This window comes from Miniopterus schreibersii, assembly GCF_964146895.1.
Source record: "Miniopterus schreibersii genome assembly, chromosome: 12".
Taxonomy (NCBI): Eukaryota; Metazoa; Chordata; class Mammalia; order Chiroptera; family Miniopteridae; genus Miniopterus; species Miniopterus schreibersii.
The window spans coordinates 13,346,621-13,367,488 of NC_138112.1; the positions used below are offsets into that span (position 1 = coordinate 13,346,621).

Here is a 20,868-nt window from a genome sequence, read left to right on the forward strand (position 1 = left end):
CCCTTGGGACCGCTCACTTCCCCGCCCCCCGCCCCGCCCCTTCCTCTTCGCTTTGGAGAAAGCCGCTGGGGGCGGGACCGAGACCCGCCTCTGCGCGCTGCGGCACGTGTGACGTCACGAGGGGCGGTGCTTCGGGGGCGATCTAAAGGAGGGCCCGAGGCCGAGAGCCCGATAGTTGCGCCACTCACACTTGGAAGGGAGCTGACGGGGCAGCGGCGCGAGCCAATCGCAGCCAGTCCTCCGAGCCACCGACACCTGGGTGGAGACTTCGGATGCTGCGGCTGCAGGTGGGTGATGTCGGGGGTCTGAGGCAGGAGTGGGGTGAAGGCGTCTCGCTCCAGGAGGCAGGGGTCGGCCCCGTAGACGCACAGAAGGGAGGATCCCCTTGGCTGCAGCTGCCTCGGACGCCCCTTCGTGTTCGGCACCCGGAGAGGTTTCCGAGTCTGGGGAGGGACTGCGCGGTGCCCTCTGCAGTTGTGCTTGGCGGCGGCCCCCAGCCGCCTTCCTCCCCCCACCCCGCAGGCCCTTCGGTCGAACCCCTTCGCCCGGCTAGGACGCTCCCAGCCTCCAGCGGCCCAGTGGGGCCGGGGCTGCCCGCGACGCTGCCCTTTGTTCTCAGCCCCGAGCGCCCGAGGTGCTGCTTTGCGATGGCCAAGCCTGGACCCAAGCCCCGGGGAGCGCGCCGAGGCTTCTGCTGTTGGGGCGCCGCAGGCAGCTCCTCGCTCTAAAGGCGGCAGAACCAGGTTCAGCAGCCTCCCCAGCCCTCAGCAGTTACTCTGTGCGTTGGCTTAGTTATTTTTATGGGTGCCTCTGTTTCCACAGTGTTGCATGGAGACTGTGGGTGACTTTCATAGGAAAGCCCTAGTGATCGAAGCCCCGCCCGGGTTTGGGTCCAGGGAAAAGTTGATCTCTGCGGATGAATGTAAACGCCTAACTTGGTGGTTGATTAAATGCTACACACACTGTGGACCCAGGGTCTCTTCTTCCTTTGGCTGCCAAGGAATGTCAGTTAAAGGCCAGCGGTAGTATTAACACAGTTACCAGGGGATTATCTTCAAACTCTTTAACGTGGGTTCTGTTCTGTTTTCATCTATACTCGTTTCCGTTACCTGTATCTATACTTGTTTCCGTGATACCGTTAGCCCCCTTCAGTCCTTGGCAGGTAAAAGGGATTTTGAACACACACGTGCACAAATCTGCAAAGGGCTGTAAAATGAATTACTGGCTTGATATATCAGTGTAGCCAATGCTATAAAAGTCTGCATCAAGTGTTTTATGTAGGGTTTGCTTACCACCTGCAGAGAGTTTACAGTCTGGCAAAGCAGATAAAACATGTACAGAAAAAGCTACAATAGGAGAAAATGTAAAGATATGTAAAGTATAAGGCATTCTGCGTACTAATACTCCGTTTAGTAGGGTGAAAGAGAGGACCTTGCCTATACTGGATTGAGATACGTGGACGTGAAGTTACTATAGGCTGTTCTTTAAAGTTTTTGTGCATTAGGGAGTAGAAAATGGGATGATAGCTGGAGGGGAATAGTAATAGGTCAAAGGATGTATTTTTGTTTGTTTAAAGATGGGAGATACAGAAGTTTGTACACTGATGGAAAATGTCCAGTAGAGTGAAAGAAATTGTTGATGTAGCAGAAAGTAGTGTGTGTGTGTTTACTACTCTAAAGTGTATTCCAGAGTGCAGGAACTTGTCTGTTTTGTGTTTGCTGTATGCCCAGTATCTGGAATAGTGCTTGCCACAATAATAGCTACTCTGTAAACTTTTTAAAAAATATATCTTTATTGATTTCAGAGAGAGGAAACGAAAGGGAGAGAGAGAAATAGAAACATCAATGATGAGTCATTAATTGGCTGCCTCCTGCACGCCCCTGACTGGGGATCGAGCCCGCAACCTGGGCGCTTGCGCCCTGACCAGGAATCGAACCCCGATCACCTGGATCCTACGTCGACGCTCAACCACTGGGCCACACCGACCTGGCAACGACATATTTCTTAAATGAGTGTCTATTATTATCTATCTCCAGGGTTTTCTTTCAGGATGCTGATACCCATTCTCCACACTTTGATGCATGTGCACATAATGACAAATATGTCATGACTGCTAGCTAATCAAAAGTGATTTTAAGATACCTATCAATTTTAGATATGTTAAATGTGAAAAAATGTATCTTAAAATTAGTGAAATATAATACTGAATTTGCAGAATATTTGGCAGGGGAAAAATGCCTTACAGGTCTTTTACCAAGAATTAAAGTAATGTTACTGGCTAAGAATATGCTATTAACGATTTTAACCATTAATATTTGCATACTACTTGAGGATATTTAATATTCATGATATCATTTAAGCATTAAGCAGTACAGTGTAATTGGTGTGTCCACTTGGTAAATTGCAAGCCAAACCCTCAGAGAGCCTCAGTAGGAGCCACTAGTAACTGACAAGCCATTTAGGACCCTTACTCAAACTAAACTTAAGAAATGAAAATGTCAGCTTTTTGGAATTGTCATTTAGAATATATATGGAAGGCTTTATCTTTTAACAACTTTATACAAGTGAATAGCTATGTATGGGATTTTTAAAAATTTTTTATTAGAGGAAGGTTGCGGGAGGAGAGAGACTGGGAGGGAGGGAGAGAGAAACATGGAAGTGAGAGAGAAACATTGATTGGCTGCTTCCTGTATGCGCCCTGTCCATGGATTGAACCTACAATCTAGGTATATGCCCTGACTAGGAATGGAACTTGCAACCCTTTTTGGTGTAAGGGATGATGCTCCAACCAACTGAGTCACCTGACCAGGGCATGCCTTAGAAATCTTTATATTCTGCATTGAATATACAGATGGCTTTGGGTAATACGGACATTTTAACAGTATTAATTCTTCTGATCCATGAATATGGGCTATCTTTCCACTTATTTGTGTCATCTTTAAATTCTTTAATTAGTGTCTTACAGTTTTCAGTGTATAGATCTTTCACCTACTTGGTTAAACTTATTCCTATGTATTTTATTGATTTTGATGCTATTGTAATTGGGATTGTCTTCATTATTTTATTTTTAGATAATTTGTTGTTAGTACTACTAATTTTCGTGTGTTAATTTTGTATCCTGCCACTTTACTGAGTTCATTTATTAGTTCTAACACTTTTTTGGTGGAGTCTTTAGGCTTTTCTATGTATAAAATCATGTCATCTGCAAAAAAAGAAAATGTCACTTCTTCCTTTCCAATCCTGATGCCTTTTCTTTGTTTTTCTTGCCTGATTACTCTGGTTAGAATGTCCAGCACTACGTTGATTATTGGTGAGAGTGGACAACCTTACCTTGATCCTAATATTAGAGAAAAAGCCTTCAACTTGTCACAGTTGAATACAGTGTTAGCTATGGGCTTGTCATAGTTTGCTTCTATTATTATTGAGATACTTTCTTTTTATGTGCAATTTGTTTAGAATTTTTATGAATGGATGCTAAATTTTCAAATGCTTTTACTGGGTCTATTGGGTGATCATATGATTTTTATCTTTATAATTAATGTGATGAATCACATTTATTGATTTTTTGTAAGTTGGACCATCCTTGCATCCCAGGGATGAATCATGGCATATAATCCTTTTATAATGTGCTGTTGGATTTGGCTTGCTTATATTTTGCTTGTAACTTTTGCATCTATATTTATTAGGGACATTGGCGTATAGTGTTATTTTTATGTAGTGGCCTTATCTAGCTTTGGTATCACGGTAATGATGACCTTGTAAAATTGATTTATAGATGTTCCTTCCTCTTCAGTTTTTTGGATATGTTTGAGAAGGATTGGGCTTAGTTCTTTTTTAAATGTTTGGTAAATTTTACCCATCAACCCTTCTGCTCCTGGATTTTTCTTTGTTGGAAGGTTTTTGATTACTCATTCAATCTCATAGTAATTGGTCTATTTTTCTATTTCTTCATGAGTCAGAGTTGGGAGGTTGTTTCTAGGAATGTATCCAGTTCATCTAGGTAATCTGGTTTGATGGTGTATAATTGTTTATAGTAGTTTCTTATGATCCTTTGTATTTCTGTAGTATCAGTTATAATGTCTCCTCTTTCATTTATAATTTTATTTATTTGAGATCTTTCCATCCCTCCCTCTCTCTCTGGTTAGTCTGAGTAAAGATTTGTCATCTTTATCTTTTCAAAGAACCATGTCTTAGTTTTGTCAATCTTTTTATTGTTTTCCTATTTTCTATTTCATTAATTTCTGCTTTAATCTTTATTATTTCCTTACTTTTTCTAGTTCCTTGAGATGTAAAATTGTTTATTTGAGGTCTTTTTCTTGATTTATGCATTTATTGCTATAACTTTTCCTCTTAGAACTGCTTTCGCTTCATTCCATAAGTTTTGGTACGTTGTAATTTCATTTTCATGTGTCTCAAGATATTTTTTATTTCTTATTTAATTGCTTCTTTGATATACTAGTTGATCAAGAGTGTGTTGTTTAATTTCCATATATTTGCCAGTTTTCTAGTTTTCCTCCTGTTATTGGTGTCTAGTTTCATATGATTGTGTCTGGAAAACAGAGTTGGTATGGTTTTAATCTTAAATTTGCTGAGACTTGGTTTGTGGCCTAACATATGTCTCCGTCCTAGGAAATGTTCTGTTTATGCTTCAGAAGAATCATTATTCTTCTCTTGTTGGACAGAATGTTCTGTAAACATCTGTTAATTCTCTCTGGCCTATAATGTTCAAACCCTCTGTTTCCTTTTTACTTCTGTCTGGATGATCTATCCATTGTTGAAAGTGGGGTATTAAAATCCCCAATTATTACTGTATTGCTGTTTACACCTCCTGTTAGTTCTGTTAGTATTTGCCTTATATGTTTTGGTTCTCTGATATTGGGTGCATAAATATTTACAACTTTTATATCTTCTTGATGGATTAACCCCATTATCATTATATAATGACCTTCTTTGTCTCTTTAGACCATTTTTAGCTTAAAATCTATTTTATCTGTTTTTAAGTACAGCTACCCATGCTTTCTTTTGGTTACCATTTGCTTAAAATATCTTTCCTACTTTACTCTCAACCTGTGTGTCTTTACAGCCAAAGTGAATCTCGTGTTGGCAGCTTATTGTTGGATTTTTTTTATCCATTCAGCCGTTATGTCTTTTGATTGGAGATTTTAATCCATTTACATTTAAAGTAATTAATGGTAGGTAAAGTCTTGCTATATCCATGGTGTTAATTGTGTTCTGACAGTTTTGTAGATCCTTTGTTCCCCGTTTTTTTATCTGTCTGTCTTTATGATTTGATGACTTTTTGATGACTATTTTTAGACTCCTATATTACAATATTTTGTGTAATTACTACAGGTCTTTCCGTATTAGTTATGAAGAGGCTTACATAAAATATCTTATAACACCCTTTAAGCTGATAATTTTGATAACATATATAAACTGGACATTTTTGCTCCCCCCTTTATATTTTAGGTTAGTGATGTTTCAGTTTATATAAATTTTATATTGTGTATCCAGTAACATTTTATTGTATTTATGGTTATATTTAATATGTTTGTTTTTTAAGTTTTAAACTAGAGTTGTCATTGAATTGTGTACCACCATTACAGTATTAGAGAATCTGACTTTGACTGTGTATTTAAACTTACCAGTTAGTGTTACTCTTAACATTCAGATGTTTTCAAGATTTTAGTATCCTATTTCTGCTTGAAGAACTTTCTTTAGTATTTTTTGTAAGGCAGGTATAGGTGTCATGAACTTCCTCAGCTTTTGTTTTTTTAGGGAAAGTCTTTATTTCTCATTTTTTTCTGAAAGACAGCCTTGCCAGGTATAGTATTCTTAGCTGATAATTTTTTCCTTTCAATATTTTAAATATATCACCTGTCTCTACTGGCCTGCAAAGTTTCTGCCCATAGTCTTATAGGGGGGAGAGGGGGTCGTGTCCTGTTGTATGTGATGTGTTGTTGTTCTGCTGCTTTCAATATCATTCTGTCTTTGACTTTTGACAATGTCATTATAATGTCTCTGTGTAGCTCTTTTTGGATTAAAACTCTTTGGGATCCTTTGGGCCTCATGACTCTGGATGTCCATTTCTCTCCCCAGGTTTGGAAAGTCTGCAGCCATTATTACTTTAAAAATACTTCCTGTCCCTTCCTCATTCTCTTCCTTCTGGCATTCTCTTTCCATGGTGTCCTATGAGTCCCACAGGCTTTCTTTACTCTTTTTCATTCTTTATTTTTCTTTCTGCTCCTTCTAGTACACTGATTCTTTCTTCTGCTTGATTGAGTTTGATGTTTAAGCTCTCCAATGAATTCTTCAGGCCAGTCATTGTGTATTTCAACTTTAAAATTTATGGGTGCTTTTTTGTGTTGTTCTTGTTAATCCTCACCAGAGGATATTTTTTCCATTGATTTTTAGAGAGAGTAGAAGAAGAGTAGATTTTTAGAGAGAAGAGAGGGAGGGGAGAGAGAGAAAGAGAGAGAGAGAGAGAGAAAGAAATCAATGTGAGAGAGACACATTGATTTGTTGCCTCCCAGGGCTGAGATTGAACCTGCAACAGAGGTACGTGCTCATGACCAGAATCAAACCCATGACCCTTTGGTGCATGGGCTGACACTCTAACCATTGAAGAGCCACACTGGCCAGGGCCCAAAGTATTTTTTAATGGTTTTTAGTTCTTAAATTCAGTAAATTTCTGTAAGAGAATTATTCTGAATTCTTTGCAGACAGTTCATAAATCTCCATTTCTTTAGAGTTAGTGACTGGAGCTTTATCACTTTCCTTGGTGGTGTCATGTTGGCTGTGCTCTGCTCTAGTGCTGTTGTAACTGGAGCTGTAGGTTGAGCTATGCAGCTTCTGGGGTATTCTGGTTAGGCTTCCTGGTTTGGTAGGCCTGGAGGCTGTATTCAGCCCTGGGCAGGCAGGGCTTCGAATCTGCTTCCCACACCTGGATGGGTCTGTGTAACAGACTCCACAGCTGATATGGCTTGCTGGCTGGGAACTTGAATAAGACAAAACTGTGCACCAAGCTCCCTGGCCATATGGGGTCACCAGCTGGGCCTTGCAGATGGGCAGTATCACTAGCCAGTTGCTCTGCTTAAGTACTGTTGGACTAGTTTTCTAGGTGCTCTGGCCAGGTTTCTTGGTGGGGTGGGATTTGGGGCTACACTCAGCAGTAGACAGGGCTAAGAATTAGCTTCCCTGACTGAATGGGCAGCATAACTGGCTCTGAAGCCAGCAAGGCTCATTGTTTGGGGTCTTGAACCAGGCAAAACTGCATGAAGTTTCCTTGCCAGATGCGATCACTGTCTTGTGTTCAGATTTTTAAGAAACTGTCAAGTAATTTCCACTAGCAATATATGAGTGACCCAGTGTCTCTAGATCCTCTTAAGCATTTAGTGTTATCACTATTTTTTATATTAGCCATTCTAATAGATGTGTAGTGATATTTCGTTGTGGTCTTAATTTTGCATTTCTGTAATGACTAATGATATTGAACATCTTTTCATGTGCATATTTGCCATCTGTATATTCTCGCTGATGAAATATTTCTTCACCCCTTTTGCCTATTTTTAAAGTGGATTGTCGTGTGTGTGTGTTTTACTGGTGAGTTTTGGGAGTTTTTTATGTATTCTAAGTATGAATCCTTTATCAGATTTTGTTTACAGATAGTTTCTTCCAGCCCATAGCTTCTCTTTTCATCCTCTTAACGGTGTGCTTCACAGAGGGAGAGTTCTAAGTTTTGATAAAATGTAGTTTATCAACTTTTCCCCTGTATTTTATGGATTGTGCTTTTAATGTCATATCTAAGAACTCATTGACTAATCTCTGATTACAGATTTTTCTCCTATATTTTCTTCTAAAACATTATAGTTTTACATTTAAATCTATGATTCATTTTTGAGTTAATTATTTTTTTTTTAACCTGTGAACATCCATTTGCTTCAACATTATTTGTTAAATGGGTATCTTTATTTCATTGAATTGCTTTTGGGCTTTGGTCAAAAATCAGTTGGCTTTATTTGAATAGGGCTACTTCTTAGTTATATATTCTGTTCCACTAATCAGTGTGATCCACCAATCTCACACAGTCTTGATTACTATAGCTATATTAGTCTTGAAATCAGGTAGACTAATTCTTCCCACATTATTATTATTTTTCAAAATTGTGTTAGCTATTCTAGTTTCCTTGCCATTCTATATAAGTTTTAAAATAATCTTATCTATCTCAAAAAAATCTTGCTGGGATTTTTATATGAATTATATTAAACCTGTATACTGCTATGGAGAGAAATGGAATCTTTACTATGGTGATTTTTCTAATTTATGAACATGGCTTATCGCTCCATTTATTTAGGTTTCTTTGATTTTTTTGGTCAGCATATTGTACAAGTTTTCAACGTACAAGAGAGGAATACATTTTGTTAGATTTATACATAAGTATGTCTCTTTTTTATCTAAGTGGTATTGCATTTTTAATTTTGGTTTCCATATGTTCATGGCTATTTTATAGAAAAATCATTTTTTTGGGTTAATTTTAATGTTAATTTTCTCTCCTAGGTATTGCTGAACTAACTTGTTAGTTTTATGAATTTTTTGGTAGAGTACCTGGGATTATCTACGTAGACAATTGTCATCAGTAAATAGAGACATTTTGTTTCTTCCTTTCTCATGTATATACCTTTTTATAGAATTTTCTTGCCTTGGAGTGTTGAATAAACTTCTAAAACTGTAATAAATAGCAGTGGTAAGAGTGGACATCCTTACCATTTTCCTCATCTTAGAGCAAAAGCATTTGGTCTGTTACCATTTAGTATAATGTTAACTATAGCTTTTTTATAAATGTCCTTTATCAAGTTAAGGAAGTTCTCTGTTCCTTGTTTGCTGAGAGTATTTCTCATGAATAGTTGTTAGGCTTTTAAATGCTTTTATGGTCGTGCCCCAAAGTATGACGTCTCAGTCAACAATGGACCACATATATGACAGTAGCATACCATATAGCCTAGGTGTGTAGTAGGCTATACCATCTTAGGTTTATGTAAGTACGCGCTACATACCTGTTTTCTTTTAATTAATGCTTGCATAGTCTGTCTTTTTCCAGCCTTTTACTTTCAGCCTACTTACATAATTCTATTTGAAGTGAGTTGCTTGCAGGAACTATAAAGTTGGGTCTTTTTAAAAAATCTCTGTCTTTTAATTGGTGTATGTAAAGCATTTACACTTACTGATTTACATGTATTAGAATTATTGATATGTTAGTACTTAAGTCTGCCTTTTGGTTTCTTGTTTTCTGTTTAATCTCTGTTTTTAATTTCTTTTATTTTTTTCTGCTTTCCGGTGGGTTAGATGAACCATTTCTAGAACTCCATTTTGATTCAGCTATAGTGACTATGCATGTATCATTTTATATAGACTTTTTAGTAGTTCTAGGTATTAAATCATCCACATAAAATATATAATGTGTGTGTGTATATAACATATTTTATGACAATACTAGTGTAAACATTTTACCAGTTTGAGTATAGTGTAGAAACTTTATGCTCTTTTACTTCCCTTTACTCTCTCTTATATCCCCATTATATAGTTGTTTTAAATAATTTCTTTATATACATTGATATGCACATTAGGCAGTGCTATGATTTTTGCTCCAATCATCAAGCATAATTTAGAAAAAGCAAGAAGAGATACAAAGTGTTGTATTTAACCATATTATTGCTCTTACTCTATTTTTTTCTTTCCTTCTTGTTATTACAAGTTTCTTTTTATTGTTAAACTACTGGTTAGAGAACTTTCTTATCCACCTTTTTAGATTAGGTGTGCTCATGAGAAATTCTCTTATTTTCCCCTCATCTCGGAATGTCTTGATTTCTCTTACATTCCCAAAGGATATTTTTGATGGATATAGAATTCTGGATTGACAATTCTTATCTCTCAGCACTAGAAAAATATTATTCCACTTCCTCTGTCCTCCATATTTTTTCATGATAAATTCAGTCATTCAAATTGATTTTCTCTTATAGATGAAGTGTTTCTCTCTCACTATGTACAAGATTTTTTTTTGTCTTTAGTTTTTAGAAGTTTGTGATCTTCCATAGCATAGATTTCTTTAGACTTATGTTGTTTGGGCTTCACTCAGGTTCCTGAATCTGTAGGTTTATGTCTTTTGCTAAATTTTGGACATTTTCAGTCATTATTTCTTTAAGTCGTTTTTTAGTCCCGATCTCTTTTTCCTTTCCTTACGGCACTTTGATGATATGAGTGTTAGTTGTGTGTTTTTTTATTATAGTCTCGTAGGTTCTTCAAGTTATTCATTTGTTTTTCAATCTGATTTTTCAGTTTTCAGTCTGTTTTTTTCATTGTGTTACACAATGTTCAGATTGTGTGGTTTCTATTATTTTCTCTTCGAGCTCATTGATTCTCCTCCCCTCCCTATTATATTTTGTTATTGCATTTGCTCTAAAATTTTCATTTGCTTCTTTATATTTTCTTCTTCTTTACTGAGATTTTCTATTTTTTCATTTGCCTCATGTTTATAATTGCTCATTGAAGCATTTCTGTGATGACTATTTTAAAATTCTTGGCAGCCCTGGCCAGCCTGGCCAAGTGGTTAGAGCATCGGCCTGCACACCAGAGGGTCATGGGTTCAATTCGGTCAAGGGCACGTACCTCGGTTGCAGGCTCTATCCCCGGCCCCCTGTTAGGGCTCATATGGGAGGCAACCAGTCAGTGTGTCTCTCTCACATTGATGTTTCTCTCTCTCTCCCTTCCACTCTCTCTAAAAAGCAATGGAAAAAATATCCTCAGGTGAGGATTAAAAAAAAAAAATTTAAATTCTTGGCAGATAATTCTAACATCTGTATCATTTCAGTGTTGGTATCTGTTGATTATTTTTTCTCATTCAATTTGATATATTTCTGGTTCTTGAATATATAGAATATTATGTTTTAAGACTCTAGACTTTATTTAAACTTTGCATGTTAGCAGGTTTTTCTGCGACTGCTCTCTTCACTTAAGGTCTCCACCTCATTACTTCCAGGTCGAGGTAGAAGTTCAGATTATCTGCCTCACCTTTGTTGACTCCTGTGATAGGAGAGGCTTCTTTTTACTACTGGGTAGAGTTGGGAGTTCAGGCTCCCCTCTCTGCATCCTCTGATACCACTGTGGCTGGGAGAAGAAGGGGCACCTTGCTACTGCTCCTCATGTGGTCACCACTGACATTCTGGGAAGGTGGCTTGCTGCTGCTGAGTGATAGTGAAATTCTTGACTCTACACTATGCCTTTGACTCGACTCCAGCAAGGAAGGGAGGAATGCCATGTTAGTGCCAGGTGGGAGGAGAAGTTCAGGCTCCCCATGTGCCACATGATCTTGACTTACGGTGAGGGGGAGTTGATTGATGGACACTGTTATCACTCTGTAGATATTAATGTCCTGGCTGTCTACTCAACCTTCTCTGATATTACTGTAGTGGGAGGATGGGAAGAGAGTTGCGGCACCTCATTACACCTTGGCAAGGTAGAATTCTAGGCTCTCCATTCCATTTTTGCTGACTTGGGTGGGCGTAGAGACCGAGTCTCCCAACCAGTTCTGTGGTTCTCTGAGGCAGGCCATGGAGAGAAGACTCTACATTGCTGTAACACATTAATGCTCCAGCCCATTGCTAGTCTTGAGAAACAGACCAGGTCTAACACCCTGGTTGTTAGGGGTGGAAATATTAATCATGCTCTGTTAACTGTGATTGTTCTGTTCTGAATTAGAGAAAGCACATTATGACCTGGCTGAGAGTTGTACGCCCCAGGACATTCAGAATGTGAGCCATTCTTCTTAACTGCCTGTCATCATGGAAAGATTAACAACCTTGTTGCTGAAACAAAGGGTCCCGCAGGTGCCCCTCCCTTTTGCAACCCCCAGCCCCCATTTCCTGTAATACCCATTCTTATTCCCTTTGCCCACTTCCCCATGTAATCTTTGTCCCCAGTATAAGCAGCTGGCTTATTTTGGGGGGGGGGGGAGTAGAGCAGATTTTATGTTGATGAACATACTGTTCTCCCATATTGCTGGCATTATTAGAATAAATGTTCATATACAATTCAGCCTCGTCTCTGCTTAATTGGCTCAAGTAGTGACTGGCAGCCTGGACCCATTGTGTCCGGCTTCAGGTTTAGTACTGCCCCCAAGCCGCTCATCTTTTTCCTTCCATGACAGCCACTCTCATTCTTAACACATTGTATGCGGGAAACATATTTATACCTTTTACGTTGACTGGTAGTAGAGCCTGCGATAAAAACTACCCGCAAACAATTTAATATGTCTCCCTACTTACAGCTACTCAGAATAATGCTTACAAAATTATTGCAGGTAACTTATTTTTCCGGTAATTCTGCCAGTTACATCCTAGTATGCATGTACACAAACGTACTCACACATACACACACACATCACATACAGACACTCCTATATGGGTATACTGTTGTTAATATAGTACATCACCTATCCAGTGGGGCTTTCTGTATTCATGCTATAAAATACAGTAGGCACTAGACACATGTGTTAGTTGGGGGCTCTCCAGAGAAACAAACTAATTGGAGGGAGGGAGGGATAGATAGAAAGATGACAGATGATAGATAGATGATAGATAGATGATGATAGATAGATGATAGATAGATAGATAGATAGATAGATAGATAGATAGATAGATAGATAGATGATAGATAATAAAGAGAGGAAGGAAGGAAGGAGGAAGGAAGGAAGGAAGGAAGGAAGGAAGGAAGGAAGGAAGGAAGGAAGGAAGGAAGGAAGGAAGGAAGATTTACTATAAGAAAGAAAGAAAGGTTGATTTACTATAAGGAGTTTGCATGTTTGTGGAGAAGTCCCAAGGTCTGCAGTCAGCAAGCTGGAGCCCCGGGAGAGCTGGTAGTAAAGTTGGTCTCAGTCTTAGTTCAAAGGTGGGAGAAGCCTGGTATCCCAACTCAAAAACAGGCAGAGAGAAAGAACTTTTTCTTATTCAGCCTTTTGTTTTCTTTAGGCCTTCAGTGGATTGGGTGAGTCCCCTGCATGTTAAGGAAGACAATCTGCTTTACTCAGTCTACTGATTAAAATGTTAATCTCATCCAGAAATACCCTCTTGGACACTCCTACAAAAGTTAGGCAAATAACATATAGATCCTCTGTGGCGCAGTGAAGTTGACACATAAAAGTAACCCTCACACTATATATGGCTACTGATCACTTGAAATATGTCTAGAGCAACTAAGAAACTAATTTTTAAATTTTATTTGGGTAAATTAAATTTAAATAGCTATACAGGGTTCATGGTTACTGTCCGCAGCAGTAAATTGTCTCCGTCCTAGGATGGAGCTTTGATCGATGCTGTAGGACCATTCAGACTACTTCTCCAGTGTCTGGTTTCCACCTAGGCTTGGAACAGCCCCTCTGGGCGAACCAGCCACCATGTAAGAAGTCCACGTACCATGAGATTGCCGCATGTGAGGAAATATAAGCCACATGGAGTCCCTGAGGGAGAGAGAGAGGTCCCATGTGTTGTAGCAATCCGTATGAAGCATCAGAAATGTGAATGAAGAAACCATATTGGACCTCTGACCCAGTCAGGCCTTCAGATGACTTCAGCCAGAGGTGCCATCTAATGCTAACCACATGAAAACCCCCTAGCAAGAAGCTTCAGCTAATCCCACAGAACCATAAGAGATTATAAATCGTTATCTTAAGCCACTAAATTTTGGGGCGATTTACAAAGCAACAGATAGCCAACACAGAAATATCTTAAGAAATCAAGGTTCTCTATTTCTCTGGCTCTTCCTAGTTCCTCTCTTCCTTTCCTTCCTGTTTCCCACTTCCTTGCTTTCGGTGGTGTAAACTTTCATGCTTAGAACTGAATTTGCAGTTTGGGAAAGGCACAGTCACGTGGCCTTCAACTATCTGGGATTTCTAATCTCACTAAAAGGCCTTTAAAATAAAGTTGTTTGCTGTTTCTTTCTGCTTTCAAATAGGCCAAAGTGGACCAATGCTTGCCTTTTTAAAGGCCATAAATAGTTAATACAATTTAACACTCCCGCCCCCCCCCCCAGTCAGTTGTCTTTTAAAAGTATGACCCCCCAAAGGCATATTGCTCTGCTTCAAATTCAATATTTTAACATCTGCTTCGTTACCAAAAGACAATGAACGGGCAGGAACAGGGATGTATTGGGTATATACCCAAATGATAACTACTATATAAATAATTCTTCTGTATAACAAGATTAGTAGTGTAGTGAGATCCTATAGAAGCTATTTACACAATTTATAAATTGTGCTACTTAACACATTTATGTAGTCTTGAACTTTATTCCATAATAATATACTTTGTATTCCAGTGAGCACAATCTTTATAAAAATTTAAAAGGAATTTATTTTTAAGTGTCATGGGAAACAAATGTTTAGAACAAGGTTTACTATCTTATGATTGTTCTCAGTGAACATTTTTTGTAATTGATAAACAAAGAGGGCAAAGTTTGATGTGAAAATTGTATTAGGACTCGACTTCAGTGATTTTCTTTTCATTTCAGTTCTAAGAACAAGATAGAAATCAGCTATGGATAACTCATATGATTTCAGTGAACGCAGCGCATGTAATGGAATTCCATCGGAGAAGATAAACAACTTCCTTGTGTCAGAAGATCATGGGCAGAAAATCTTAAGTGTACTGCAGAATTTTAGAGAACAAGATGTCTTTTATGATTTCAAAATAATCATGAAAGATGAAGTGATCCCATGTCATCGTTGTGTGTTAGCAGCATGCAGTGACTTTTTCAGGTACTTTACCTTGTTTATGTCTCAGATTTTATGATATGGATAATTAAGTTATTTTTTTAAACTCTACTCAATTTTCCACCCACAGGAACATGCAACAGTAATTTTTAATTATTAAAAAGAGCTAATTAGAACCTAGATTAACTAATGATTTTTGAGTGTGAAAATTTAGGACTGTCTTTTGTGAAGTTTTCTGGAACATTAGTCCCTTAAAGTGTTCAAGGGAAAAATTGTTTTCATCGGGGGTCATTTTATTTAGGGGATCCTTGCACTGTATCCCTTAGAAAAAGAAGAAAGGACAGATTGATCCAAAATGGAAGCAAAGTTGAAAGAAAACGAAAAGTCTGACAGGAAAACACATTTCAGTCGTCTGTTGTATCAGTGGATTATTCAGAGGAGACGGACCTGAACCCAGAGGATTTCAAGATTTCTCCTCTCTGGCAGAGACGTTTCTATACTAGGGAAAAGTACCTCCAGAGCATTTTTGGAGAGCACCCAGCTCGTTTTCATTCTAGGCAACCCTCTGAATATAAGTGGGTTCCCCATGTAGATCATCTTACGAAGTGTCCTAGTCACGACACTGTAAGAACCCACTGTTTACATTGGGTTTTTGATCCTGCAAGGTTAAGGGTCAGACTCGCGACCCGCCCTGTGAGGCCTCTCGGTGGCATCCTGGTCTTCAGCCCTCCTAGTCATACTGCAGTAAAAAGTCCTCGTTGCAATCTTTTGCATTATGTTCAATTTTGGAAGCTATTTTTATTTGCAATAAACAGGGTTTAAATCTCTAATAAACAAACTTAAAAAAACAGAGGAAGATTTAAGATAAAAATAAAACTTTTATTAGCTGTTTGCTGACTCCACTGGATGTTTTCATCTATTTTTTTCATGTTTTCTCTCAGGTAACTTCAGTTATTCTTCATACCTCACTGGAGCCCTAACTGCTTTTATACTCTGTCACTCTCAGGTTTCACGTTCCTTCCAGGTTTCCTTCCAGGTGGTTCTTTGCGCTCCCTTCTCCTCATGTCACCTCTTTCTCAGAGGAAGCGATGTAGTGTAATGGTGAAGGGCTTGGCCTCTTAATACACACGCCCTAAATCTAAATCCCAGCTCCACCACTTATTAGATATGTGACCATAGGTGTGGGACACTGTTATTTAGTTTTATGAAATTACGTTCCCTCTTTCCTGAAGTGCTGTATGAAATGTTTCGTTTTAGATGTATGTTCGTCTAACTTGGTGGATGTCCTCACACAGACAGATGCATTGGGGACATCTGATATCTCACTGCATTACACCTTTCACAGGCCTCACTGCTGCCAAACTGAAAACTCATTTGAAAGAGACTTTTAAATACTAAACGCAGAAGCCTTATAGATCTTAAGCAATTTAAGTTATCACCCGCAGAGTTGATACTGATTAACCCATAAATAAATAAATTCAGCCAGTGGAGAGATTTTACCCTGATTTTATGAATAATATATAAGAACATCAAATCAGTGTACAAAATTTGAGTCTTTTTATAGCCTCCTTTGAATTAGTTGCTATACCCCAGGTATAAGAGATATATTTTGCAACATGGGAGTTTTGTAATACATATGTTTTACAGATAAATAGTATCGGATATAACCATTCTAGATATTTAAATAATTTATTAGGATGCCTTGAAATACATTTTATAAATATGTTTTAAATCAACTTCAGGGTAAAGGAAACCTCTTTAAGGCAGTGTTGAAAATTATCGCGGACTGGGATGCTTCTGTTTACTCCTCTGTTCCTTATTTTTGCAGGGCCATGTTCGAAGTAAACATGAAAGAGAGAGACGGTGGGAGTGTCACCATTACTAATTTGTCTTCCAAAGCAGTGAAAGCGTTTCTCGATTACGCCTATACTGGAAAAACAAAGATAACAGACGACAACGTGGAAATGTTCTTCCAGCTGTCGTCATTCCTTCAGGTCTCCTTCCTATCCAAAGCTTGCAGCGACTTTTTGATAAAGAGTATTAATGTTGCCAATTGTCTGCAGCTACTGTCCCTCTCGGATAGCTACGGCTCCGCCCGTCTGTTTGATCACGCCTTGTCCTTCGCACAGCGCCACTTCTCCCTGCTGCTGAAGTCCAGTGACTTCCTGGAGATGAGCTTGGGCGTGCTGCAGAAGTGCCTGGGGTCGGACGAACTGGATGTTCCCGAAGAAGAAGCCGTGCTGCAGGCCGCCCTGGCCTGGACGAAGCACGACCTGGAGGCGAGGCGGGAGCACCTGCCGCGCCTGCTGCGCCAGGTGCGGCTGCACCAGCTGCCCGAGGCGGCGCTGCGCGGCTGCCTGCGGCGCGAGGAGGGCCTGCTGCGGGCCGCCGGCTGCCTGGGCGCCCTGGCCGACGCGGCGGGGCGCGTGCGCGGCGCCGGCGGCCTTTTCCCCGACGCCCGCCCGTCCACCACCGAAAAATACATATTCGTCCACAAAACGGAGGAGAACGGAGACCGCCAGCACACGTTTTGCTACAACATCAAAGCCGACTCGTGGAAGGTCCTGCCGCAGTCGCGCCTGCGGGACCTGCCGGGCTCGAGCCTGGTGAGCTACGGGGAGAAGCTGTTCCTGACGGGCGGCTGCAGGGGGCCGTGCTGCAGAACCGTGCGGCTGCACATCGCCGGGGCCCACCACGACGCCACCGACCAGGCCTGGTGCTACTGCCCCGCGCGCAACGACTTCCGCCCCGCCGCGGCCATGAAGACGCCCAGAACCATGCACGCGTCCGTCATGGCCCTCCACAGGCTGTTTGTCATCGGTGGAAAGACCACGGGGTCTCAGGACATTAAAAGTCTCTTAGATGTTGAGGCTTACAACCCTCTCTCCAAAGAATGGGTGTCCGTCAGCCCGTTACCCAGGGGCATCTACTACCCCGAGGCGAGCGCGTGCCAAAGTGTGATTTACGTGCTGGGATCGGAGGTGGAGATCACCGATGCCTTCAACCCATCCCTTGATTGCTTTTTTAAATACGACGCCAAAACTGATCAGTGGTCTGAGTTAGTAGCAGAGTTCGGGCAATTTTTTCATGCCACACTAATTAAAGCTGTGCCGGTCAACTGCACACTGTATATATGTGACCTTTCTACCTATAAGGTGTACAGTTTTTGTCCAGATACTTGTGTGTGGAAGGGCGAGGGGTCTTTTGAATGCGCAGGCTTTAACGCGGGTGCGGTTGGAATTGAAGATAAAATCTACATACTGGGTGGTGATTATGCACCCGATGAGATCACAGACGAGGTGCAGGTCTACCACAGCAGCAGGTCAGAGTGGGAGGAAGTGTCCCCGATGCCAAGAGCCTTAACCGAATTCTACTGCCAGGTGATTCAGTTTAATAAATATAGGGACCCGTGGTTTTCTAATTTCTAAAAGCAGTGTGTGCTCAGTTGTTGTAAAACTATGTAGGTTCTAGAAACCTACGGTAAATTTGTTAACAGTAACAGTTGGTGAAAAAGGTCTTTACACCTTAAGTAAATTAAAATGTACCTTCTGTTAGAGAATTACTATGAATGTACACTATGTAAGAATTAGCAGTTTCCATAAACTTACGATACAAAATACATTTTACCAAAAAATACTAAATATAATGTAATCTTGGGGAATCCAGAATACTTAGTATTTTCATATGTAAATAAAACTCATAGGCTTTAATGTTTTAATTTTTAAAGTGCTTTATCCATGATAAACTAGTAAAAGCAAATCAAAGTCCACAGATTTGTACTATGTAGATGGGAGAAATCTCTTTAGGAAATAAATATGAATTGTGTGCACTCTATATTATATGAAGTGAAATTATAAATTAGGAAGGTGAGAATCCTACCTGGTTACTACAGGTATAAGAGTTGTTGAATTCCTTTCCTTTCTGATCATGGTTAGCTTCTCTTAAATACTGTTTTTCTTTCACCATTATTTTGGTCAGAAATTTTTCTAAAACGCCATGTGTTTCCCCAGCCTTCTAAACTGCACACTAAACATGGTTTAACTTTTTTAAATAATTCAACTACTTTTATGATTCAGCTCCTCATTAAGAGCATAATGTACCATGTGATACTTTCATAATGCTACCAGCAGTTACTGAAATGCTTTTAAAATTGCTGTTGCTATTAGTACTCAGCGGTAGTTGGCTTCGATGTCTAGCAATATCATATCTCCCTTATTTTCTGGTTCAAGCTCAGTAAATTAACATTCTTGATTTAATCATTAGTTCTAAGTTACACTGACCTGAGTTTATCTTAACATGTAACCCATTTGAAGTTCTTGGATTCTTGAATGGAAATACTAAAATACTTTTTCTCTATCATTGCCAGGTTCCAACATAATTGAGGATATAGAAAATCTGAGCTCTAGATAAGTGGATCATTATTTTTGCATTTCTTGAACTATTAAATGTTCAAATTTGTGTTGCAATTAGGAATTTCAGCATTTAAATTAGCGCCGTATCAGTTTCCTGTGATGGTATGTACCAACTGTAAATCACCGTGTTGGTTTACTACTTTAGTAAATTATTCATAGTGAATTATTTTCTAAGTTTAAAACAAATGACTGGGCTTTTGGTATTGATAGTAGTGTTCACAACCAACCTCTGTTTAGACGTTTAGCCACCTTTAACTCAAACAAGGGAAGAATTAATCATCCTAGTTCTAAGCTAGGATGATTCTGCTTTGCAGAAAGATATGTTTCTTTAATCAGTTTAAAAGACATAAGCACTTTAGCTTTTAAGACCCCCTATTTATAGCTCAGGTAATGTGCAGAGCAGATTTCTCTGGAATCAAATGTAGCTTCCCACACTCTGTAGTAAATGTTAATCTGATGTAAACATACATATTCTTTAGAAGTATGTTCCAAAGTGGAAATATACCTAAGTGAAGGTTCTTTTATTTTACCATGTAAATGTATGCAGTCATAAGTTTCAAATATATTTTTCAAAATAAAATAGGATATTAGACCATATTATCATGTAATTTCAAAATCAGGGAATGTCTCTAGTCAGTTGCATAAAAAGTATTCTGTAGAATTGGTGGCCTTCCTCCCTGCCTACCTTATTTGGTCCTGCCCTTTCCTCTTCTTATCTATCTATCTATCTATCATCTATCTATCTATCTATCTATCTATCTATCTATCTATCTATCTATCTATCTATCTATCTATCTATCTATCTATCATCTATCTATCTATCATCACCTATCATCCATCTATCTATCTATCTATCTATCTATCTATCTATCTATCTATCTATCTATCATCTATCTATCTATCATCATCTATCTATCTGTCTCTGTCTCTATCTCTCTCTGTCTCTGTCTCTATCTCTGGCATGTGTGTGTGTGTGGCTTTGAAAACAAATTAAGACCATAACAGTGGGTGACCTATGCATATGTGGACTTACTGAACTGTTTAAGCATATATATATATATATATATATATATATATATATATATAAAATTATATTTAAAATGTTTTGATCACTGACTCAAGATCCCTTCCTGATCTTGTTTTATTATTGTATCATCTTGATTTCTACCATCCTTCTCTTTGCCCATCGATTAATGGTAATGTTTCTGGTAATGAAACATCCTGTAGTCAAGGCCTGGGTTGCTCCCTCTGCATTTGGTCTAGTATATTTTCTAAGGAACAAGGCTTTCTGCCTTAGCTTCTACAGTTGCTGCAGGCACTTGTTAATCACTTTTTCTTCCTGCCATCCCTGCACATCTGCACCCGAGTGCTCTTCATCAGTTATATCTGTCCAGCCACGAGTCCCCAGATGCTTCCTTTAGTTACCGGCCTTTTTCCCTGGCACCACAGCCACCTGCGCTGGGCTGGGCCCTGGGAGTCGTTGATCTTGATCTCTCTAATTTTGCATCTTCTTAGGAGATAGCACTTTCATTTGATCTGTCTGCTCTGGCTCTGTGTGTTCAAAAATCCTCAAGAACCCAACCACGCAGACACATGGTCAATGATTGAATTGGTTACAATCTTTCTTTTTTTTTTTCATAATATATTTTTATTGATTTCCGAGAGGGGGGGAGAGAGAGAAACATCAGTGATGAGAGA

At 39.3% G+C, this 20,868-nt stretch overlaps 1 protein-coding gene across 3 annotated transcripts in view; it reads left to right on the top strand.

Moving 5' to 3' along the window:
- The first annotated feature begins 198 nt into the window (after nucleotides 1-198).
- The window catches only part of KBTBD3 (kelch repeat and BTB domain containing 3), a 33,906-nt gene continuing 13,236 nt past the window's right edge, over nucleotides 199-20,868 (top strand). The window contains exons 1-4 of one of the 3 annotated variants that reach the window (XM_081154195.1): nucleotides 199-287; nucleotides 14,557-14,803; nucleotides 16,587-18,138; nucleotides 19,125-19,893. In XM_081154195.1, coding sequence (XP_081010321.1) covers nucleotides 14,583-14,803; nucleotides 16,587-18,138; nucleotides 19,125-19,136 — 1,785 coding nt within the window. In that variant the 5' untranslated portion in view covers nucleotides 199-287; nucleotides 14,557-14,582 and the 3' untranslated portion in view covers nucleotides 19,137-19,893. Of the gene's footprint in view, nucleotides 288-14,556; nucleotides 14,804-16,586; nucleotides 19,894-20,868 lie in introns of those variants that run through there. The other 2 variants (XM_081154194.1, XM_081154193.1) reach the window with 2 other exon arrangements.